Source organism: Scylla paramamosain, chromosome 49 (assembly GCF_035594125.1).
Source record: "Scylla paramamosain isolate STU-SP2022 chromosome 49, ASM3559412v1, whole genome shotgun sequence".
Lineage (NCBI taxonomy): Eukaryota > Metazoa > Arthropoda > Malacostraca > Decapoda > Portunidae > Scylla > Scylla paramamosain.
In genome coordinates, this window is record NC_087199.1 from 5,565,844 (window position 1) to 5,592,500 (window position 26,657).

The 26,657-nt window shown below is 36.3% G+C and overlaps 1 protein-coding gene across 4 annotated transcripts in view; it reads left to right on the top strand.

The window, feature by feature from the left end:
* Positions 1-26,657, top strand: part of LOC135095513 (solute carrier family 22 member 20-like) — an 81,056-nt gene that overhangs the window by 15,000 nt on the left and 39,399 nt on the right. For 3 of the 4 annotated variants that reach the window (XM_063996373.1, XM_063996376.1, XM_063996374.1), the window contains exons 4-7: positions 1,765-2,011; positions 15,468-15,571; positions 24,698-24,852; positions 26,430-26,456. In XM_063996373.1, the coding sequence (XP_063852443.1) occupies positions 1,765-2,011; positions 15,468-15,571; positions 24,698-24,852; positions 26,430-26,456 (533 nt within the window). The remainder of the gene's footprint in view (positions 1-1,764; positions 2,012-15,467; positions 15,572-24,697; positions 24,853-26,429; positions 26,457-26,657) is intronic. The other variant, XM_063996377.1, reaches the window with a different exon arrangement.

A 26,657-nucleotide genomic window follows, 5' to 3' on the forward strand; every position in this document is an offset into this window, starting at 1 on the left:
ACACGGAAGCAGTAATCAATCCAAGGAAAATCAACAAAGTAGCTCCTCAGGTCCCCCCAACAAGCAGAGGCAAAACTCCAGATGCACCTCCGCTTTGGGGGATCCTGAGGAAGGATTGGAGCGATAGGACGAGACACAGATATGAGATTGTGATCGTAGGAGCCCAACGGAAAAGAGAGGGTGACAGCATAAGCAGAAGGATTAGAGCTCAGGAAAAGGCCAAGAATGTTGGGAGTATTTCCAAGACGGTCAGGAATACGAGTGGGGTGTTGCACCAATTCCTCTAGGTCGTGGAAGATACCAAAATTGAAGGATAGTTCACCATGATGGTCAGTGAAGGGAGAGGAAAGACAAAGCTGGTGGTGAACATTGAAGTTTCCAAGAATGGAGATTTAAGCAAAAATGAAGAGAGTCAGAATGTTCCACTTTGGAAGTTAAGTAGTAAACTTATTTCTCATAGTCAGAAGAGTTAGATGAGAGGTATACAGCACAGGTAAATTTAGTTTGACAGAGAGAGAGAGAGAGAGAGAGAGAGAGAGAGAGAGAGAGAGAGAGAGAGAGGAAGGTAAGACGGTCGCCTGTCCTTTCCAACAAGGTGTTAAAGCGATAATTGGTCCTGTAGAGACACGGCAACACAGCCCACGGGGAATTTTCCTACTCGGTCAACGCCTAAACGTTTTTCCAGGAGTAAAAGCGCTATAGCCTATGATGTGCAGTTCTGGTCCCCATATTACAGGAAGGATATAGGTCTATTAGAATCAGTACAAACGAGAATGGTAAAAAAAAAAAAAAATATATATATATATATATATATATATATATATATATATATATATATATATAAATATATATATATATATATATATATATATATATATATATATATATATATATATATATATATATATATATATATATATATATATATATATATATATATATAGGAGCTGAGGGATATTCGCTATGAAACGAGATTTAAGCTATTAAATTTACATTTCTTAGACGTAGGTTAAGGGGAATCTGATAGAGGTCTAGGTGGTATAGGAGTCACAACAAGAGGGACGTAAGCAAAATTCTAAGGATCAGTAATCAGGACTAAGGATCAGTAATCAGGACTAGAGATAACGGGTTCACACTTGAAAAAAAATAATAATAATGATAAAATAAAAATAAAAAGGAGAGAGGAAGAATTGGCTCTCAAATAGAGAGGTAGATGAACGGAACGGACTCAGTAATAAGATTGTTGGTGTTGAGACATGAGGGAGCTTGAAAAGAAGATTAGACAAATTCATGGATGGGGATAGTAGTGGTAATAGGTAGGTATGTTTCATACAGGGGCTGCCAAGTGTAGCTCTGATGGTTTCTTGCAGCTTCTCTTATTTTCTGATGTTCTTGTGTTTTTACAAACTCGCGATGAAAAAAAAAAAGTACTAAAAGGGAAGAAAAGAGATGAATAGGGAGACTTAGCATTGTAATATAGCTGAGACCCTCTCATACATTTGCTTACAAATTGACATTGGATGATTCTGGGCTTGTTCGTCCTTCATCGTTTCCCTCTAAATATGTTAAAGCTGTTACTGAAATCATTCATAATGATTCCTATGTCCTCTCTGGTCTTAAGTCTCTCTCTCTCTCTCTCTCTCTCTCTCTCTCTCTCTCTCTCTCTCTCTCTCTCTCTCTCTCTCTCTCTCTCTCTCTCTCTCTCTCTCTCTCTCTCTCTCTCTCTCTCTCTCTCTAACATTTCAACGATATTTTTTATTTCAGTGTCTCATCTGATATCGAAGAGGATGCCTTCTTTTCCTCCAGTGGTGGTATAAAAAAGATGGCCCCTCAAGATTTCTTTGACAGCAAGTGCTTGGAACCCTCCACCCCAAACAATGTATTGTTTCGGCCTCAAAATTCTTCAGCCTCTTCATCTCAGGTTCCCCCTGGGCTCCATGCCACCGGCATGGCATCGTGTCCTTACATTCAGTACGATGACTCCCAGTATATATCAACCATCGTCTCCAAGGTGAGGTCATGAAAGGAGAAGGAGGCTGAAGAGAAGGTGATGGAGTGGTAGTTATAATAATAGTTGTAGTAGTAGTAGATGTCGTAGTAGGAGCAGCAGCAGCAGCAGCAGCAGCAGAAGTAGTAGTAGTAGTAGTAGTAGTAGTAGTAGTAGTAGTAGTAGTAGTAGTAGTAGTAGTAGTAGGGAGGAGGAGGAGAAGGAGGAGGAGGAGAGAAAGGAGGGAAGGAGTAAGAGGAGGAAATAAAAGTATAAAAAGCATAAAAAAATTATAGATAAGAAAGTTTAGGCAAAAAAAAATAATAATAAAAAAAAAACAGGAAATGCCATTATATATGGAGGAGGTCTAAAGCACTGGATCATGAGGTGCTGTGAACTTATCATTAAACCCAGCTGTGACCTCTCTGAGCGTTTATCTTTGTGTCTCACAACACAAGGGGGCAGTCACAGCCTACCCTCTAAGGACAACTTTCTTCCTCCACACAAAACTACAAGCACCTGATAATACACACACCCTTCACTTAAAATTTTAAAATTCATGGCGACTCCTACACCAGCCTCGGAGTGCACATCTGGGGAGGGGACCACAAATGTCCACAGGTCGGACTGCCCTTCTGACGACGACCATAAAAGTCTTGACACCCCCCTCAACTTTTTCTTCATTAACTTCTGCAACATTCGTGATCTAAGATCTAAATTTCCATCTGTAGAACACCACCTTTCCTATTCTAAACCTCATCTTCTTTTCCTCAGTGAAACTCAGGTGTCTGGCGCAACTGACAGTAGCCCCTTTTCTGTTCCCTCCTACTTTCTCTTTTCTCATTTTCGTTCCAAAGCTGGATGTTGCGTTAATGTGAGCAACGATTTAACCTGCCTCGTGCCTACACTCTTGAATCTTTCGAGTTTTCCACCATCTGGCTACGACTACAAAGTCACTCTCATACTCAAACTAAATTTACCTGTGCTGTATACCTCTCATCTAACTCCTCTGACTATAAAAAATTCTTTGACTACTTAACTTCCAAAGTGTAGAACATTCTGACTCTCTTCCCTTTTGAAGAGATCTCCATTCTTGGAGACGTCAATGTTCACCACCAGACTTTCCTCTCCCTTCACTGACCATCCCTTCAACTTTGCTATCCTCCATGACCTAGAGCAATTGGTGCAGCACCCTACTCGTATTCCGGATCGTCTTGGAGATACGCCCAACATTCTTGACATTTTCCTGACCTCTAATCCTTCTGCTTATGCTGCCAGCCTCTCTTCTCCGTTGGGCTCCTTCGACCACAGTCTCATATCTGTACCTTGTCCTATCGCTCCAATCCCTCTGGCGTTTTGTCTTTGCTAGTTGGGAGGAACTGAGGAGGTATTTTGCTGATTTTCCTTGGAATGACTACTGCTTCTGAGTCAGAGACCCATCTTTATGTGCTGAGCGCATAACAGAGGTGATAGTGTCTGGCATGGAGGCGTACATTCTTTACTATTTTTCTCGTCCTAAACCTTCCAAACCTTGGTTCAACATAGCTTGTTTTCGTGCTATACATAATAGATAGGTAACCCACAAAAGGTACTTAAGCCTTCTATCACCAGAATCTCATGCACTTTATATTTCTGCCCGGAACCATGCCAAATCTGATCTCCAACTAGCCAAAAACTCCTTCATTAACAGAAAGTGTCAAAATCTTTCAAGACCTAACTCCCCTCGTGACTTCTGGCATCCAGTCAAAAATATCTCCAATAACTTTCCTTCTTCTTTCCCTCCTTTATTTCAACCACATGGCACCACTGCTATCACATCTATTTCTAAAGCTGAACTCTTCGCTCAAACCTTTGCTAAAAACTCTAACTTGGACGATTTTGGGCTTGTTCCTCTCTGTCCTCCACCCTCTGACTACTTCATGCTACCTATTAAAATTCTTCGTAATGATGTTTTCCATGCCCTCGCTGGCCCAAACCCTCGGAAGGCTTATGTACCTGATGGAGTCCTTCATATTGTTCTCCGAAACTGTGCCTCCGTGCTTGCACCTTGCCTAGTCAAACTCTTTCAGCTCTGTCTGTCAACATCTACCTTTCCTTCTTGCTGGAAGTGCTGTCTACATACAGATTGTTCCTAAAAAGAGAAAGAAGAATTGGTCTCCGCCAGTTCTTCTTTCTCTCATCCCTATTCTGTCCACCTGTCTAATGCAAAAGTTAAAGTGTATTCTCAATCATTCATCCCTTTCTCTGGTAAACTCTGGAACTCCCTGCCTGCTTCTGTATTTCCCCCTTCTTATGACTTGAATTTCTTCAAGAGGGAGGTTTCAAGACATTTATCCTTCAATTTTTGACTTGCGCCTTGGACCCTTTTATGGGACTGGCATCTCAGTGGGCTTTTTTTTTTTTTTTATTGGATTTTTGTTGCCTTTGGTCAGTGTTCCTCTTACATATAAAAAAAAAAAAAAACAAGAAAAGAGACAGAAAACAAATTAACTGGGATCGCTAGCGCTGACAAAACACAAATGGTAGACACAATATATATAAAAAGGCCATCAGATCAATCGCTTTTAAGTCAGGAACAGGCAGTTCCAGAAAGAAGAAAATTACGGAGCGAGAAAGTCTCGCTCCGTAATTTTCTTCGTTCCGGTAACCTTCACAACTTTCACTTTTCTCCTTGACACCATCCACATCAAGTAATAACCAACCAATCTTATTTTTTTTTTTTTCTACTTTATATATTCTATATTTTCAACGAAATTTTTTTTTTAAGATTTATGTGTCTCATTGATTGTTTTATGTTTTTTAGCTTGAAAATGCCATATGTAAATGGCGAAAAGTCGCGATAATTAAGAAAGCAAAGGTTTCGTTCGACTGTTCCTCACACCTTCACTTAAACTTCGTGAAGTTTACCAAGAATTATATGTATGTATATATATATATATATATATATATATATATATATATATATATATATATATATATATATATATATATATATATATATATATATATATATATATATATATATATATATAATTTAGTATGTCAAATTTGAATTTGTACTAAGCATTAAGAAACTTTATTAGAACCCATGAACTCATAAAATTATCAAACTTAAACTTGTTGAATGATATGGGCCAACAATGCTTACATGAATCAGCATGCTAAAGTCAGATTCCTTCAGCACATTCACGAGTCACAGTATGCTAATTAAAAGAAAAAGATGAGCGCAGATTTCAGCATTTTTAGCCATTAAGCATATTATTAAATTATATATGAAATATTATTTAAAACAGAGTTTTGTGTCCCGCATTTTTTTTTCATTTATTTTCATTTCATTTATTTTATAAATTTTCATTTATAGTAGTGAACGTGAAATTTGTCTTTAGGCTGGATGTCTCCAAGCGACACACTTTTAACTTTTTTTTTTCATTTATGTTCATATTTATTTTTTAAGCATATCATGAAACGTTTAGACTCTAGTTTCAAAAAGAGACTACAAAACATTTACTGTGAACAATAGTAAACTTGCTATGAGTGATATAATGAGTAAGGATGGCCGCAGTGCTCAAGAAAAATAAGCAAAATTATATAAAAATTACAAAATATTTTTTTTACAAAGTGGTGGACATAAATTTTGATACGTATATATATATATATATATATATATATATATATATATATATATATATATATATATATATATATATATATATATATATATATATATATATATATATATATATATATGTATATATATATATATATATATATATATATATATATATATATATATATATATATATATATATATATATATATATATATATATATATATATATATATATATATATATATATATATATATATATATATATATATATATATATATATATATATATATATATATTTATATGGTATTCACAAGTATATTTAGGTTTATAATCAATGCTGTAACTTTATCATCCTAATTGACTTATTTGGCGTATGGATTGTTTATACAAAACCTTGTCCGTCATAAGGAATTCAGCTAATGAGACGATCAGCCTAGGACTTGCATCATCTACCGACTCCAAGAAATTAATCACACAGATCCAAATCTCTCTCTCTTTCTCTCTCTCTCTCTCTCTCTCTCTCTCTCTCTCTCTCTCTCTCTCTCTCTCTCTCTCTCTCTCTCTCTCTCTCTCTCACACACACAGTTTTCCTTGCGTCATACTTTAGGGAAGAGGTCAATGCACATGCTCTGATCCCCTACTCTGCTTCGCTTCGCAGCACTGCAAAGTAGTGACTTTTATCATTAGTACTCACACCCTTTACTACCTAGCTATTGTTTCTACATACATTTTTCACAATTCTTCCCACACACACACAGTGGTAGACTCGTAGTTACTAAGATAAACACTTCACTTACCAATTTACCTGTCCTTATTAACCTCTCCTCCTTCTTACAAAGCTATCACTAACCCTTTTGGGTGCATTTGTCTCTCTGCGTAATTGTGTAAAAGCAACATCAAAGAGAACACCACCGGCAGCATAGAATTCCCAAGGTAGCTCTCCTGATTCCAACAACCCCCACACCACCCCTGGCCCCCGCACTCGCCCAACCCTGACTTATTTTCCCTCCAAGCCACACTCCGCGCGTCCTCTTGTGTTGCTGTTTTCAGCCTTGACTGTTGTTGTTTCTGCTTCTTCTGTTGTTTAAACGACTGCTACCGTCGCTACACATTATGTCTTCTCGCCTCAGATAAAGCGAATCCTATCAAGGCAAGTTTGCCGCTCATTTTAGGAATTCCTCTACTTGTAGGCTGTCACGTGCAGAGCAGGATCTAGAGGCTGCATGAAAAGTAATTTACAAGAAGTGTAAGAAGTACTATACGACCTCGCCCGGAAGTTTTCAAGGACTTTGTTTCCTCTAATATTGGTTGCTCTCTTCTAGAGGCTGCTCCCGCCACCACCTCCATCCCCTCCAGACCCCCAACCATCACCGCCAGGCCCACCGCACAGCGCCCCCCGCCCTTGCCCATGAAGAAACCCCCTTCAGCGTAGTCAAGAATCGTGTCTTCCCTCATTAATAAAAAGAAATTCCTCCCCATTTCTACCTACAGTATAATAATAATAATATTAATAATAATAATAATAATAATAATAATAATAATAACAATAATAATAATAATAATAATAATAATAATAACAGGTTATTGATCAAGAGGCAGCGAGCAGTGCAACATTTGTACAGTTACTGAAGAGATCTTGATTTACAAGTATAATAAACGCATGAACAGAGCACTTAAAACATTTGGAATAAAAAAAAGTAAATAAAGCGTTTGAGAGGAAAAAAAAAAAACTAATAGAACTACTAAGATGTTGACTAGAAAAACTAGAACACAGATCTAAAAAATATGTGCACAAAAAAAAAAAAAAACATAATTAAAACGTGCGAGAGGAAACACTACTAAAAACAAGAGGGTACTGACTAAAGTAGTGATACAGAATATGTTCGAAAATTAAAAGAAAGAATTGATGACCAATATGATCTTTGAACTTTTTGAACTATGATGGCCCGTGTTGGCTGAACAGGCGAGCTATGTGTGGAACGGTGGACTTCCTGTAACGCTCTGTGCGGCACCTGACGGCCGGCATCCTAGCACTGTGTGTGGTCTGGTGGCCGGACAGTGCTCGTCTTGGCAGAATGTTAAGGTGGTCATTTCTCCTTAATTTGTGACCAAAGTTGTTATGAGCTGATTCCTTCTGTTTACTACTGTTAGGATGTTAAGTGTGGCGAGAGTGGCACTGGAACTGTTGTAGCAGCCACCAATAATAGCGCGACATACATGCTTCTGCACCTGTTCCAGTTCGTTAGCCTGCGCCGTCGTGAGCGGGGTGTCACACCGGGCACGCATACTGCAGTATGGGTCGGCAGTACAGCTGCACCTGTTGCTCCTGGGTTGCTCCAAATGATCTTGCCCGGAACAACATAAACAGTCGTTTGGACGCTTTGGTAATAATATGGTCGATGTGATCCTGCCAAGTCAGGCTCGAGTTGATAATGAGACCGACCATTTTGGCTGTGCTAACACAGGGGATGATGTTGCCGTCAAGCTGCACGTCCGAAAACTCCACATCCTGTAGTAAGAAGTTGATGTTAAGCAGCTCACATTTGTTGGGATTGGGGATCAACTTCAGCTCCTTGCACTGCATACTGATGGTAGTGACCAGCTGCTTGAGAGGGTTTGTTTGCAGCTCGGCTGTTTTGGACACTTTATACACGGTGACATCGTCCACAAACTTGACTTTCTGGGATGAGTTTTGGAGCAAGTTGTTGATGACGGCAAGGAAGATGACTGGGCTGATGCAGGTCCCCTGAGCTGCTCCGTTGGTGGTGGTTAGCCGGGTGGATGTTTGACCCTTATACTTGGTGCACTGCTGCCTGCCCGTGAGGAACGACACTATGAAAGGTAGGATTGATGCCCGACACCCTAGTGACTGCTGTGCTGTGGTCTATATTGTCAAATGTCTTCTTGAAATCAATCAGGCACATCTGGGCTACTGTGTTGCGCTGTTCCAAGGCCTTCACGACTGCGTCCAGGAGGAATACCATGTAGTGTGTTGTGGAGCGTCCCTTCAGGTTTCCAAACTAGTAGTGATCAACGCGCAGTTGCATGTCCCCAGTGCCAAGGCCGCTACGTGACTTTCCAGTATCTTCCCGAAAGTGTGTGTGTGAGGGACACGGGCCGCAGTTGGCCCAGGCTTGTCACATTGTTGTCCTTTGGTAGGGCTGTCACTGTTGACTTTTTCCATCTCTCAGGACAGACACCGTTGTTTAAGCATTTGTTGTATATAATTTCAAGCGGCTGGCTCAGATCATAAGCGAATTATTTTGTAAGTTTTAGAGAAATTTCACTTGATGGAGTAGCTTTTTGTTTTAATAATTTTCAGGTCTTTAAAGATATCTGACCTAGAGTAATGTGGGGGGGGATAGGAAAGGCTGGTGGGCTGGTATCTCTCTTGGGTCTATAGATGGGTATTTCTTGCATATTGAGGCAAAGTCTGCATTTATCGTATTAGCAATTACACGTGGTTCACTTAGGTCAAGGAATGGGAGATTTACTATTTTTCTCTGGGGCTCAATTAGTTTACTGACGCACTGACTAAACCCACTTTCACTTTTCACATATTCAAAATAATCCCTTTTATTTTGCCTGTTTGATTTTTTCTTTTATACGTAAGTTTGGTTAGCGATATCGTTCAAGAGCTCCATGGTTGTATGCATGTCGCTTTTTGTTTATGAGTCGCTTTATTTCTGGGGTCATCCATGGTTGGTCAGACTCTCGCCTTCTCCAGGTTTTAAGGGGGAAGTGACTAATTTACCGATGACTAAGTGGGGCGAGTCACTCACCTCACACCATGGACACGACCTGTATAATTACTTAAAAGGAAGTTGACTTACACGATTTATGCAAAACCCTAAACGTGATAACCATGTTCTCGACCTCATGCTTGCTACGAATGATGAATTAGTAGAAAATCTGAATGCCGGAGAGAAGTTTAGTAATAGTGACCACCACGCAATCACTGTCAATATAAACTTCATGGCTAACTAGTCAAATAAAAGCAAAAGTCCCGTACTACAGAAAAGCAAATTTTGTAAACTTAAATCAGTACTTTACTAAATCGAGAGGAGTAACTTACGTACCACCACATATACCAATGCTCAATGGAATTTTTTCACGGATAGATACCTAAAAGTAGTGCAAGAATGCGTACCTCTGAAAAATCGTTGTCCACTTAAAACATTAAGTCTAAGTTGTGGAACAAACAAATAGCTGAATGTTTGCGCACCAAGTTTGCACCCATAATAGCGAAGAACGCACTAGATTCATAAAGTTATGATGTAAAGCAAAGAGGCTAACCAAACACAGTAAAAGGTCCACCGAATTAAATGTTGCGAACCGGAGTAAAACGAACCTTAAGAATTTTATAGCATTATCAGGCATCGTGTTGCACCCATAGTTGACGAAAATAGAGATTACACCAACGACGAGGAGCAAATTAGTAATCTATAAACACTTTCTTTGCTTCAGTATTTACAGCAGAAAACCTCCGGTATCTATTCTGGCATCCCTACGGTGCCAGAAGTCTAAATTAATAACAAAGACATCCTAAGTAGTATCAATATAACAGAAAGTGACATATCAAAGTATATCGATAAACGTAAAGTAAGCAAGTCACCCGCTCCTGTATAATAACTTAAAAGAAAGTTCATTTACACAATTTATGCAAAACCCCACATCTTAAATAAAGCGAAATCCGAATTAGTTAAACCACTTACTGTATTGTTCAATAAATCCCTGCAGTCCTGTACACTGACTGATTAATGGAAGCTTGCTGATCTAATTTCGATAAAAAAAAAAAAAGTAAATCTTTACCATGTAATTGCCGGCCAATTAGCTTAACCTCAGTCGTAGGCGAAATGCTTGAGACACTAATAAGAGATAAAATCGTTAATCACTTACAAGAAAACAACTTAGTTAAAAGTACTCAACACGGCTTTCGCAACAAACGCTCTTGTTTGACGAACCTCTTAGATTTTTTTTCTATGATATTCTGAATCAATATGAGGAGACTAAAGCAGTAGATATAATATATCTTGATTTTCAAAAGGCCTTCGATAAAGACCCACCACAAACGTTTATTGAGTAAACTAAAATCACATAGTATCCAAGGCGACGTGTTGAGATGTGTAGAAAACTGGCTAAATAACCGTAAACAATGCGTAGTAATGAATGGAAAAAAACATCCGAGTGGACTAACGTAACTTGTGGGGTGCCACAGGGATCAGTCTTAAGGACTGTTATCTTCCTTGTTTATATAAACGACATAGATGAGGGTGTAACCAGTATAATATCGAAGTCTACTGATGACACCAAAATAGCGAATTCCGTAGTCCCTAACGAACAAGTAATAGAAATGTAGAAAAATCTAGACAAATTGTCAGAGTGAAGGAAAACCTGACAAATAAGTTTTAATGCAGATAAATGCAGTGTTTCACATAGGTTATCGAAACGAGAAAGCAAAATATATTTTAAATGGTACCCAACATAGAAATATTGACAGCGAAATTAATTTAGGAGGAATAACATCGAGTAGCCATCAATATCAACAATGTTTAGCAACTGTAAAGAAAAAAAAAACGAGTAAAATAATTGGCTTAATCGGCAGATCTTATGAATATAAATCGTAGGATATAATCCTCACTTTGTTTAACTCTACTCCGTTCCCTGTTGGAATATTGCGTTCAAACGTAGTGCCCCTATTACCAGAAAGACATGATAAATTAGAACGAGTTCAGCATAAAGTAACAAAAATGGTACCAATCATACGAAGAGTGTCTTAATGAATTAAATCTATTATCATTAACGTTATTAATGTATTGATAACATAGACTACGGTAAATATTTAACGACAGATTTTTTTCAAATTACACGAGAGGAAACGTTGCAAAATTTCTGGAAAATCTTTCAACTCACATGAATCTTTTTTTTTTTTTTCTTCACCGTGTAGTTGATATATGGAATGGGATTCCTCGAGACGTGATAAACTGCAACATCGTAAATACTTATAAACACCGTCTTGACAAATATTTTGCCTGCAATCCGCGGCTAACAGCGTTTGTTTATTAGTGATTCATTTCCTTGCCTTTAAAGGAAATGGAAGCACTTCATTACATCTACTTTTTTTTTTTTTCCTTCCTATAAAATTTCCTTCAGGTTTTTCCTTCTTTAATCCCGTAAGGTACTTCTTTCCGACCTGTTTTACTGTATGGCTTATGCCCGAGGGAGTGGAGGGTGGAGAGAGAGCCTTGTGCTTTGCTGTCCTTTTCTTCTACTATTACTTTAGTAGTCCTGGGTCAGGTCATCTCGTGAGGACCGCAAGGTCTGTTTTTCTATGTAACTCTCTCTCTCTCTCTCTCTCTCTCTCTCTCTCTCTCTCTCTCTCTCTCTCTCTCTCTCTCTCGAAGAAGAAGAAGAAGAAGAAGAAGAAGAAGAAGAAGAAGAAGAAGAAGAAGAAGAAGAAGAAAGAAGACCATGCCACTAGGTACTTCTCGAAAAAGAATCTTCAGATTATTGAGCATATAAATGCACAGTCCTCACAGTCCAGTTACGATGAAATAAAACTTTATTCACGACAGAAACGTTGACATCCTGTGTGTGAGTGAGACTTGGTTGCTCCCAGACACTCGAAATGCACATGTCCTGCTATTATTTTTGGTTGTGTGTACAGGCACCTCCGTTGAATATTTAAAAGATGTTTTATGCATTTGTGTGTAAGTAAGAAAGTGTTTTATATTTTAGGGGATTTTAATGACAATTTGCTTTCTAAGGGAAATAAGTTGAATATTATTATAAAAAAATAAAATAACAAGCTTACATAAATGATAGACGAACCTACCAGAGTAACATCAACTTCATCCCACTTTGCTAGACCTGATCATCACTAACGAAGAGACATGTCTCAGAAAAGTCTGTTGTTCCTTATGTAAGAGCTGACCATGACCTCACTGGCATCAAAATAAGCCTTGGGAAACCTAACGTGAACCTTTGATAAAAACTTTTCATCTTCGCAGCTACAACAAGGGCATTCTGTGTGAATTACTTATGTCAGAATCCAACAGCCTAAATCCCATTAAGAGGATTGATGATGTCAACCAATAGATATGTATTTTTAATGATACTTTATTAAATGTCTGTACAAGTGTGTTCCCTAAATTAGAAAGGAAATCGCTAAACCTCATACACAATGGCTTAATGATGATGTGTGTCAGGCCATGCGGAAAAAGAGACGAGGCGCGATATTCTGAAGGAATGTTTATGACCAACACCACTTTAATACAACAATATACCAATGAGAAAAGAACATATTGAGGTTTATATCAACGCTACTAAAAAGGAGTACTACTTGCAAAACTCACAAGACTGTAAAGGTGATCTCGTACATGGAACCTTATAAAGGAAATTGTTACAAACCAGAAAAAAAAAACACAAGTACTTATGATTTTGAAAACATTTCAGATAAAGCTGAAGAGTTTAATATTTTTTTTTTTCCAAGTGTTGGCAGGAACACATTCGAAAACACCCAAAACACTCAAGACACCAACCATAATTTATCTGCAGACCTCTTAGCATCGGGTATTGAAAATATTATTGAAATATTTAGACCTAAGCCGGTGGACTTTGAAACAGTAATCTTAAAAATAAAAAGTCTCAGGGAAACAAACATGCTCCGTGGGGTCAGATGGTATATCTCGTAATTTTATCAAGGATACTTTTTATTTTATTTTATTTATTTATTTATTTTTATCTTACATGTATCACTAATACCTCACTTGTTACTAGTATATTTGCTCAAGCCTGGAAGCATGCTTCTGTCATACCTGTTTTAAAAGTGGAGACCTTGACAAGATAAATAACTATAGATTTTTTTTATCTTTTAAGATTTTAGAGAAAATATTTTTAAAGCAGCTTTTAACATTTTTCGAAAGTAATAACTCCCTCGCTAATTCTCAATATGGTTTTAGACCTAAATTGTCAACACAGACTGCTCCAACTATTATATCTGACACCATCTACACTGACATGGATAAAAAAAAAAAATATATATATATATATATATATATATATATATATATATATATATATATATATATATATATATATATATATATATATATATATATATATATATATATATATATATAGCTGTTAAAACACTGATTTATCAAAGTTTTTTTTTCTTTTTATAATGTATGTCACAGTGTACTTATTTGAAAATGTACTAAGCTCAATATTGATTCTTATTGGTTTGACAGTTACGTTAGAGAAAGAACTCGGTCTGTAAAACTAGATACATTTATCTGAAAGAGGTCCAGCGTTGATTTAAGTGTCCTCCATGGGTCCATCCTTATGCCGATACTATTCAGCATATATATGAATATGTCTGAGTACATCACTGAATGCACATTGATTCAATATGCGGACGATATGCAATTTCTTTATAGTGATTCGTTGGGAAATCTGCACAAAATCACAGAAATGGCAGCGAAAACACTTAAAAAAATAAATAAATAAATAAAAACGACAAGGAATATTTTCTTAACAATGTTTTAATGATCAATCCCAGCAATACTCAATGCATTTTTATTGGTTGCAGGCAAATGATAGAGCAAATACCTGGCAGCATTAGCATTGATTTCGACGGCATGAGCACATTTCCCAACACTAATGTAAAAAATACATAGCTGTATATGGACAAATACATGCTGTTTGACACGCATATTGATTAATTAACTAAAAACGTGACAAGTCTGCTTTGCAACATAAATCGAGTTATTGTCAATTTTTACTATAGGAGAAGGGAAGCTGTGGTCCAGTCACTTGTTTTGAGCCTAATTAATTAATGTTTTAGAATATGGCTACTTTCATAAGCAAATTACAAAAATTGCAAACTTTTGCGCATTAAAAAAAAAAAAAAAAAAAAACACGTCTCCCATGCTTTCAGCAAACCTAAGTACTTAGGCTTAGGATTGAGGAAACGCATTTTCTCGAGGTTAGTATTGTTATGAATAAATCTGTGTGAGGCATATATCCTGTTTGGATGCACTCACTTCCCACTGTAAATAGCACGACACGACAAAATAATAACTTCATGTATCTACACTAATTATGGTGATGGAGCTATTGCTGTCAATGGACCAAAAATGTGGAAATCCCTACCTCATGATATCATTAACTCACTCTTTTCATTTTTAAAAGTAGACTGATTAGTTGTGTTTTAACCAAAAGATTAACCTATAAATTTTATCAAAAGTCATTCTTAATATCATACTTTTAAGATAATGTACTATATCATGATTTTAATCTTTGCGACTGCACTAATGCTGTCCTCTGTTATTTTATGTAAGTAGCTTTTATATGTCTAGAGTTTATTTTATTTTTTTATTTTTTATTTAATTCCTATCAATGGGTTTTTATTTTTACCCATAGGGCTTTATGTTTCTTTTATTAGGCCCAATGTAAATATTTTATATTTCTAATTTAAATTTTGATTAAGATTGACACATAGACCAATATCTATCATGTATGTACTCTTTATAATCGTATAATGCCCACTTCCCAGTGGAAATAAGCGAATCTCTCTCTCTCTCTCTCTCTCTCTCTCTCTCTCTCTCTCTCTCTCTCTCTCTCTCTCTCTCTCTCTCTCTCTCTCTCTCTCTCTCTCTCTCTCTCTCCTCACTTCTTATTCACTTTCTCTGCGCGAGCAAGTGTTGGCCTGCCTATTTCACATCTTCTGCTGAATGATAACATTATTATTATTATTATTATTATTATTATTATTATTATTATTATTATTATTATTATTATTATTATTATTAATTTATTATTATCATTATTTTTTTTTTTTATGGCATAAATCGTTTCTCCTCTAGTTCCACCTGGTATGCGAGAGAGCAACGCTACGCCCACTGTTCCAAATGATGGCCATGCTTGGAACCATATTTAGCGGCATCATGGCAATCCCTCTGGGAGACTGGTAAGTTGTTCAATTCAGTGTTATCGATACTTGCAGTTACGGCCAGGACATATGCAAGGAGGAGGGAGGTACAATACGATAAGGAGGCAGAGTGAAGTGATGCAGTCCCTCTTGTACCATTTCGTTTGTTTTCCTTCGTGTATCATTCATATAAAACAGGTGCATTAGTGTTGTTTAGCCAATGGGAATCACGGCTCTGCATCAGTGATGACCTTGGCCCGTCCTGTGTCCTGTTGTGTTGTTACGTATTTTATTTACCTTAGTTATAAAGACCCGTGCGTTTTTTTTACGATGATGAGGTGAAGCTCTTTTGACTAGTTTTTATTTCTATATTATTCATTTATTTTAGTTATTTATTTATTTACTTTATTTTATTATTATTATTATTTTTTTTTTTTATTGTATCCAAAATGGACGAGGAAGGAAAGTCTCGTCATCAGTCCAGCTGGGTTTCCTCTATTGGCCTATTCATCCTTAGGGGCCATCATCTCCAAACAAATGAAAAAGAATAGGAAAGGAAGAGCTGCTGAGTAGGAGCAGAGCGATCCCACTGGCTGAAAGTCGCAAACAGTGACACAAAATACTCGTGCCTTGTGCGGGATCTAAAATAAATAAATAGACAAATAAATAGATCAGTAAATAAATAAAATGCACTCATATTCTTATAAAAAAAAAATAAATAAATTGTGAACCCTACCCCCCGAAAAAAAAAAAAAAGAAAATGAAAGTACAAGCCCAAGTAGAAGGCTGAGCATAAGGATGGGAATCTGATAATACGGCAGGTGACTGATGCCACCGACAGCAGGAACTCTCCTTTTTCCTCTGACTTTATCTACTCTCAATCTCAGTTCATTTCTGACTGTTGTGTCCATGTATGCAATAATATAACTTGTTCTCGTGCTCACGTACTTAAGTGTTCAGACTGTACATATTTTTTATTTATTTATCTATTTATTTATTTATTTTTATTTATTTATTTATTTTTTTGTTTAATTCAACTTGTTCTTGAGCTGTTTAGGATAGAAAGGTGGCTTCCACAGGATTTATTAGCCTTCCACCTCCAAAACTTCACGTCCTTTATATATCTGCACAAAATAGGATAGCAAGGTGGCTTCCATAGGATTTATTAGCCTTCCGCCTCCAAATCTTCACATCTTTTATATATTTGTACAAAATCATGTCATATGTTCGTATGAAGAACTCTTTTAGCATTAAGAAGTGTCAAGATCTAGCCGATTAATCTTCGCCTGACTCCTGGCATCCAGCCAGAACATCATCCCAACAATTTATTTTATCTATGTTTTCCTTCTCTATTTCAACGAGATGGCTCCACTACTATTTCCCCTGTCTTTATAGCTAGATTCCTCTCTCAGACCTTCTGAAATTGTTCTTTATTTGTCTCTTCCTTCTAGCTCTCATAGAAATTATTCATAATGATGTTTTACATGCTTTCTCTGGACGTTATGGCTTATGATTTTGATGGAGTTCTTTCTATCATTCTCATAGCTGTGTTTTTATGATCGTTTCTTGCCTGGTCAAGAAAGGTGACCTGTCCCTCAATTGTAACTCAAGCTTTGATTCCCTGCCTTTTTGAGACTATCCTCAGTAGTATGATTGTAAAGCAGTAACTTATATGTTCACATATTATCAATTAACAGTGGTGTTCCACAAGCTTCTTTCCTCTCACCACACTATTTTTGTTATTCGTAGAAAAAAAAAAAGTAAATAGATAAATAGAAAATAATAATAATAATAACAATAATAATAATAATAATAATAATAATAATAATAATAATAATAATAATAATAATAAAAATAAATAAAAATTTCAAACTTGTTGTCCTATCACTTATGCTGATTACTCTGGATTTCTCAACGTTATTCGCCAGACGCTTAACGAGAGAGAGAGAGAGAGAGAGAGAGAGAGAGAGAGAGAGAGAGAGAGAGAGAGAGAGAGAGAGAGAGAGAGAGAGAGAGAGAGAGAGAGAGAGAGAATCACGCGGCGAAACCACAGAGCTCCTAACTCCTGATCATATTTTTTGGGATAATGCAAACCTTGCATTATTCCACGCCTTGCATTTATCCACTCAACACAATCTTTTAGATAATTATCTCCTTTTCTTCAGTGGCGATTGATTACCCAATCGTCTTCCTTTGATTGTCTTTCTGTCCTTCATTAAATTTTCATTTCTAGATAGCACATGTTTTATTTTTGTAAAACAGCTTATGTTAAATTAGGTGTTCTGTGTCACCTCCTCCAATACTTTTCCATTTCTTACTCTATACATGGGCCTTATCCATCCAAGTATGGATTTTTTTTTTTTTTTTTCCCACACACAGGGAATTCAACCAAAGCAACCTTTTTTAAACAAGGTGGAATCGAGCCCTTTCCATCCGCCCTCCCTCTAAGCATTTGTTGCTTACATTGTTTCCATGGTTAGTACTCTTCTAATTTATTAACACCATACCTCCTTCCGATTTAGCGCTGTTTTACCAAACAAGAGTTTCTTTGTAGTTTATATCCTCACTCGTATACTCTCCATTTCAATAATGTAAGAGTTAAATCAATATTTTCAGTCCGTCATCCCTTTTACAAGTAAAGTTTGGAACACTCTTCCAGTTTGTATACTTTGTAGTGTAATATAGTATGCCTGAGAGAGGACGTTTTCTCTCAAAGCGTCTTGGAACCTTTAAGGTAGACTTAAATTAAACGTAACGACTTCCCTCGAGAGACTTCCTATAAAGTGTTTCCACAGAGAATACTACAACTTTTTAAGCCAGATTTCATGAAATTCTACTTTATAAAATTTCATATAAAATTCTTTCATTGTTTACGGTTGTTTGTTATCAAAATCACCAAACTCTCAATAATGTCTTCATCTTTAATATTTTCATGTACAAACAATGTGTATATTGACATTACCACCAATGTATTCTAATGTCAAAATAGTTACTGTCTGGTACAGCCAAATATACACTCAATAAATTTTACAGCAATCAACCAACACCTACACACACACACACACACACACACACACACACACACACACACATACACACACACTGATCACAAACTTTATTTAAAAAATAGCAACGTAGTCTGTCCACAATCTTCAATCTACTTCTTTCCTTCAATTATCTTTCTGTTACTTCTTCTCTCCGAACTCTTCCATATTCTCAATCTTTCTACAAAAAAAAAAAAAATAAAATAAAAAAAAAATAAATAAATAAATAAATAAATAAAATAAAATAAATAAAAAATAAAATCAACCCAGCTGGACCAAAGGAATATTTTATTTCCTTTTAATCATCACATCCTAGCTAGCATATTGTACACTGTGACACCAATAATTCTGCCATGCTAATAGCTTGATAGGAATATCGGAACACCTCGTAAATTAAATCTCTCTAAATTTCGCTTCTTTCTCCACTCGCGTTTTTTTGAGGGGAACGACAATGCCAGCAAACACTTTTTTACCCTGTTTTTTTTTTTTTTTTATGTTGACAGTATATATATATATATATATATATATATATATATATATATATATATATATATATATATATATATATATATATATATATATATATATATATATATATATATATATATATATATATATATATATCATCAGTCTCAACAATTAGTATTATTGTATACTCACCATTTCATATATTCCCACACGTACCATGGCCAGCCAGTCTATTGAATGTAACCTTTCTCCTCTCCTCAAGGGAATTTCACACCCACTTCCAGTCCTTAGCAATAACACCTGCGTTCATCACCTTCTCCACCTCTCAAGGGAATATCCAGTCCTTATCGATGCCAAGAAGTATATATATATATATATATATATATATATATATATATATATATATATATATATATATATATATATATATATATATATATATATATATATATATATATATATATATATATATATATAAAGTGGACGGTACACTGATCTCAAAAAAAAAGCTCTTATATCTCCTCCCTTGGTTATACATATTTATATATGACATTTCCATCATTTCACAAAACACTAAAATCCTTTAACCCTTTCACAGGCAGCTGTGAAATATTCCAAGCTGCAGAAATTTTCTCTGACGCTATCACCATGTCCTCATACACCAGTTCCCGTATTTCACCTCCTCAAACCTCACAAGACATCTTCACCACTACCACAGTTCACCTATAACATCACAACACCATCCCCAAAGCCACTGATAACACCACAACATCACACCGACGCTGTCCCCTCAGCATTAAATCACCAACAAAACTCACCAATCAAATTTCAGCTAACAAGAGCTCTTGGTACCACAAAAGACTCACTAACTTGATCCTGGCCATCAGGGTTATGCCACCACATCGCCAATACCTCCACGCACCCGCTCAGTCAACACGAAAGCACCCAAATTTACCCCATGAGAACGTTGTCCCTTGTTCTCCCTCTGGGGTTCTATGTGTCCTGATTTCCTACTGACTCATATATGAGAGACAGACACGTATCGCCCCTCGCCTCAACACATTTTAGCTCAAATACACAGTTTCCCTTACATATACATACATATAAAGAACTTCAATTATGAAGAGAAAAAGTACTACATGACAAAAAACTAGAAAATAAGCCTTGTAATAACTTATTACTGAGAATAAAGATATGTTCAGAACATGGGAGACACTGAGAAAACTTGTTCCCTTTCTGGGTAAACTAGGCAAATAATATGAAAAAAAAAAATATATATATATATATATATATATATATATATATATATATATATATATATATATATATATATATATATATATATATATATATATATATATATATATATATATATATATATATATATATCGTAGGAGGGACACCGGCCAAGGGCAACAAGGATCTAAATAAAAAAGAATCCCACTGACACGCCGGTCCCGAATAGGTTCCGAAGTGGTGGTCAAAAATTGAAAGCTAATTGTCTTCAAACCTTCGTCTTGAAAGAGTTCATGCCATAGGAAGGTGGAAATACAGAAGTAAGAAGGGAGATACAGAATTTAGCAGAGAAGGGGATGAATGATTGGGAATACTAGTTAACTCTTGCATTAGAGATGGACAGAATAAAACGGTAGAATATAGCAATAGATGCAACATTCCGGCCATGAGAAAGAGACTGAAGACAGTCAGTTAGAGGACAGTTGATGAGACCAAAAGCTTTTGATTCCACCCTGTCTAAAATAGCGGTATGAAGCATTCTCCATACATGGACGGATAAGGCCCTTGTACACAGTTAGTAGCTGGAGGGTGGAGGGGTGAGAAAACTGGTGGAGACCTCTCAGAACGCCTAACTTCATAGGTGTTTTAGCTATAGATGAGATGTGAAATTTCCAGTTTAGATTATAAGAGAAGGACAGACCGTGGATATTCAGTGCAGAAGAGGGGGCCAGTTGAGTGTCTCTGAAGAAGAGGGGATAGTTGTCTGGAAGGTTGTGTCAAGTTGATAGATGGAGGAATTGAGTTTTTTGGAGCAATGGATAATACTAAGTTTGCTCTGCCCCAATCAGATATTTTAGAGAGATCAAAATTCAGGTGTTCTCTGTCTTCCCAGGGTGAGCTGTATACTTCTTGGATGTCTGTCAAAAGACATGGAAAAATGCAGGGTGGTATCATCAGCGTAGGGGTGGATATGGCAAGAAGTTTGGTTTAAAAGATTATTCATGAATAATAGGAAGAGAGTGGGTGACAGGACAGAACCCTGAAGAACACCATTGTTAATAGATTTAGGAGAGGAATAATGACCGTCTACCACAACAGCAATATTACGGTCAGAAAGGAAACTTCAGATGAAGTTACAGAGAGAAGGATAAAAACTGTAGGGAGGTTGTTTGAAATCAAAACTTTGTGTCAGACTCTATGAAAAGCTTTTGATAAGGCAACAGCGAAAGTTTCACTAAAATCTCTAAGAGAGGACAACTAAGATTCAGTAAGGAAAGTCAGAAGATTACCAATAGGCCTTGACAGAACCCATACTGGCGATCAGATAGAGAAAAGATTGTGAAATGATAGATGTTTAAGAATCTTCCTGCTGATGGTAGATAAAAAAAAAAAAACTTTAGGTAAGCAGGAAGTTACAGCAATAGGACAGTAGTTTGAGGGATTAGAACTGTCACCCTTTTTAAGAACAGACTGAATGTAGGCAAACATCCAGCAAGAAGGAAAGGTAGATGTTGACACACAAAGTTGAAAAAGTTTGACTAGGCAAGGTGCAAACATGGAGGCGCAGTTTCGGAGAAGAGTTGGAGGGACCCCATCAGGTCCATAAGCATTCCGAGGGTTTAGGCCAGCGAGGGCATGTAAAACATCATTGCAAAGGATAGGTACCATGAAGTAGTCAGAGGGTGAAGGAGAGGGAGGAACAAGCCCTGAATCGTCCAAGATAGAGTTGTTAGGAAAGGTCTGAGCGAAAAGTTCAGCTTTAGAGATAGATGTGATAGCAGTGGTGCCATCTGGTTGAAATAAAGGAGGGAAAGGAGAAGAAGCAAAGTTATTGGAAAGTTTTTGGTTAGATGCCAGATAGGTTATGAGGGGAGTTAGATCTTGAAAGATTTTGACACCTTCTATTAATTAAGGGGTTTTGGAATAGTTGGAGAACATGGTTCCTGGCAGAAATATAAAGTGCATGAGATTCTGGTGATGGAATGTTCAAGTACCTTTTGTGGGCGACCTCTCTATCATGTATAGGACAAGAACAGGTTGTGTTAAACCAAGGTTTGGAAGGTTTAGGTTGAGAAAATGATTGAGGGATGTACGCCTCTATGCCAGACACTATCACCTCTGTTATGCGCTTGGAGGAGGAGCTCAATGGAGAAGAGAGGGTAACAGCATAAACAAAAGAATTAGAGGTTATGAAAGGGTGAAGAATGTAGGATGTATCTCCAAGACGGTCAGGAATACGAGTAGGGTGTTGCACCAATCGTCATACGTCATGGAGGATAGCAAAATTGAAGGCTAGTTCACCAGGATGGTTAGTGAAGGGAGAGGAAAGCCAAAGGTGGTAATGAACAATGAAGTCTCCAAGAATGGAGATCTCCGCAAAAGGGAAGAGAGTCAGAATGTGCTCCATTTTGGAAGTTAAGGAGTCAAAGAATTTCTTATAGTCAGAGTAGTTTGGTGAGATGTTTACAGTACGGATAAATTTAGTTTGGGAGTGACTCTGTAGTTGTAGGCAGATGATGGAAAACCTAGAAGACTGAAGAGCGTTAAATCATTGCGCACATAAACACAACATCCAGCTTTGGATTCAAAATGAGGATAGGGAAAGTAGGAGGGAATAGAAAAGGGGCTACTGTCAGTTGCCTCAGACACTTGTGTTTCAGTAAAGAAAAGATGTGGTTTAGAAGAGTAGAGGTGATGTTCTACAGATTGAAAATTAGATCCAAGACCGCGAATGTTGCAGAAATTAATGAAGGAAAAGTTGAGGGGCGTGTCAAGACACTTAGGGTCGATACCAGAAGAGCAGTCCAACCTGGGGACATCTGTGGTACCCTCCCCAGATGGGGACTCCGAGGCTAGTGTAGGGGTCATCATGATTTTGAATTCTGAGTGAAAGGTGTGTGTGTGTAGTTAGGTGCTTGTAGTTTTGTGTGAAGTAAGAGAGTTGTCTTGAGAGGGCAGTCTCTGATTGCCCCCTTGTATTGTGAGACACAAAGAGAAACGTTCAGTGAGGTCACAGCTGAGTTTAATGGTAAGTTCACAACACCCCCTGATTCAGTGCTTTAGACCTCAATGGGAGTAATATATATATATATATATATATATATATATATATATATATATATATATATATATATATATATATATATATATATATATATATATATATATATATATATATATATATGAATGACACTGTTCAAGGGGAACAAAAATTAAATAAAAAGAAAAAGAAAAAAAGCCTACTGAGTTGCCAGGCCCAGAAAAGAGTTCAAAGCAATAGTCGAAAATTGAAGGATAAGTGTCTTGAAACCTTCCTCTTAAAGGAATTCAAGTCATAGGAAAGTGGAAATACGGAAGCAGGTAGGGAGTTCCAGAGTTTACCAGAGAAAGGGATGAATGATTGACAATTCTAGTTAACTCGTGCATTAGAGAAGTGAATAGAATAGGAGTGAGAGAAAGAAGAAGAATCTTGTGTAGTGAGGCTGCGGGAGGAGAGGAGGTATGCAGTTAGCAAGATCAGAAGAGCAGTTAGCATGAAAATAGTGGTATATATATATATATATATATATATATATATATATATATATATATATATATATATATATATATATATATATATATATATATATATATATATATATATATATATATATGTTCAATAAGGATAATAGGCCATTAACGTTATTGGGAAAGAGAATTTTGGACAATAAGGTTATTGATTGGGTTTGGTTAATGAGCAAGCCATTAACGTTAATGGCCTATGATACCTATTGACCACTATATACTCGTATATATATATATATATATATATATATATATATATATATATATATATATATATATATATATATATATATATATATATATATATATATATATATAATTTTTGTTCCCCTTGACCAGTGTCATTCATATATATATATATATATATATATATATATATATATATATATATATATATATATATATATATATATATATATATATATATATATATATATATATATATATAATTTTTGTTCCCCTTGACCAGTGTCATTCATATATATATATATATATATATATATATATATATATATATATATATATATATATATATATATATATATATATATATATATATATATATATATATATATATATATATATATATATATATATATATATATATATATATATATATATATATATATATATATATAATCAGTGTTTCATAAAACGAATGAAACAGTTCTGACAATAACATACCGTAGTATGGCCTGACGAGAGGGCACTCAGCGTTATTTTCTGTAGTATGAATCATTAATATCAGATTTCTGTCGCAGCACACCGATGTTGTTCTAATGTGGACGCTGATAATGTATAATTCCATTAAATGTTTTCACAATGTAAGGTAACGATCTTCCTTCATTCGCAGGTTTGGAAGACTGATGGTAACTCGCGTCACGGCGATGATTGCTATCCCTTTGCATGTGATGTGCGCATTCGTCCCCTGGTATCCGGTGCTGCTGGTACTGCAGATACTACTGGCTGTCTGCAACCGGTCCATATTACTTTCTACTCTCAGCCTTGGTGAGGTGCATTTCTCTCTTTCCTCTCCTCTCCTCTCATCTTCGTAGTAATATTTTCCATGTATTCGGTAGTCTTAACCCTCGGAGGGTTTATGGACCTGATGGGATCTCTTCTGTTGTTCTCCAAAACTGTGCCTCCGTGCTTGCACCTCGCCTATTCAAACTCTTCCAACTGTCTATCAACATTTACCTTTCCTTCCAGCTAGAAGTTTGCCTAAATTGAGACTGTTCCTAAAAAGAGTGACCACTCTAATCCGTCAAACTACCACCCTATCGCTTTACCACTTCACAACCTTTTATCCGATCATCAGTATGTGTTCCGTCGAGGCAGCTCTACTTGTGATCTCCTGGCTTACCTTATCGAGTCTTGTTCATCCTCTTTTAGGGATTTCGATTAAACTTTTGCTGTTGCCTTAGACATATAAAAAGTTTTTGATAGTCTGACACAAAGCTTTGATCTCCAAACGACCCTCCTACGACCACTATTTTTTTTTTTTTTCTGTAATATCATGTCAAGTTTCCTCTCTGGCGACGGTCACTGTTCTCCCAAATCTATTAATAATTGTGTTCCTCATGGTTTTGCCCTGTCACCAGTATTCTTCAATGATCTTCTAAACCAAACTCCTTGTCCTATTCACTCCTATGCACTTTACCACGTTATTTCAGAGACGTCGAACCATTCAGGAAATAAACAGCTCACGCAGGGAAGCCACAATACGCCTGACTTCTGATCCCTCTAAAATTTATTACTGGGGTAGAATAAAGTTAGTAATGTTAAATGCCTTTAAAACTTAATTCCTCCATTTTTCAACTTGACACAACCTTCCAGATAATTACCTCCTGATCTTCAGTGACACTCTTCTGTCTCCCTCTTCTACAATGAACATCCTTTCTCTGTTCTTTACTTATAGTTTAAACTGGAAATTTCACATTTCATCTCTAGCTAAAACAGGTTCTATGAAGTTAGGTGTTCTGAGTCGTCTCCGCCAGTTTTTCTCACCCACACAGCTGCTATATCCGTCCATGTATGGGGTATGCTTCACACGTAGCAGGGGATTACACTCATACCGCTATTTTGGACAGGATGGAATCAAAAGTTTTTCGTCTTATCAGTTCCTTTCGTGTAAATGACTGCCTTTAGTCTCTCTCATCGCCGCAATATTGCATCTCGTATTATCTTCTACTGTTATTTTTTTTCGGTAATTGCTCTTCTGATCTTGGTAACTGCATGCCTCCTCCCGCGGCCTTGTTGCACAAGACTTTCTACTTTCTCTCATCCCTATTCTCTCCACCTCTCTAATGCAAGAGTTATTCTCAATCATTCATCCCTTTCTCTGGTAAACTCTTGAACACCCTGTTTCTCTATTTTTTTCTTTCTTATGATAGGAATGTTTTCAAGAGGGAAGTTTCAGGACACTTATCCTTTAATTTTTTTATTAATTATTAGACGCTATGTATATTAAGCACATAAATTCAGAATTTAATAACTTAACATCAAGTTAACTACATATTGTAAGATTATGTTTCAGAGCTCCGTTCTGATACCATTATCATTGCGTAGGAACTCAACTATTTCAGTCCCTCTCTCGTTGCCATACAAGCAAGGTGTGTGTAATGCTTTTCGTTTCCGGTTGATTCAGTGTGTAATATTAGTATCTTTATTGCTTTAGCTTGCATGTATTGCCATTATATGTGAATTTTATACAATCTCTACTTATTGTTCTATTATTTTTTTTCTTTTAACTTGAGGATGCCTGTAAAAAGAGGCGACCCAAAAAAAAATAAATAAAGAAAACTTCGAAGTTT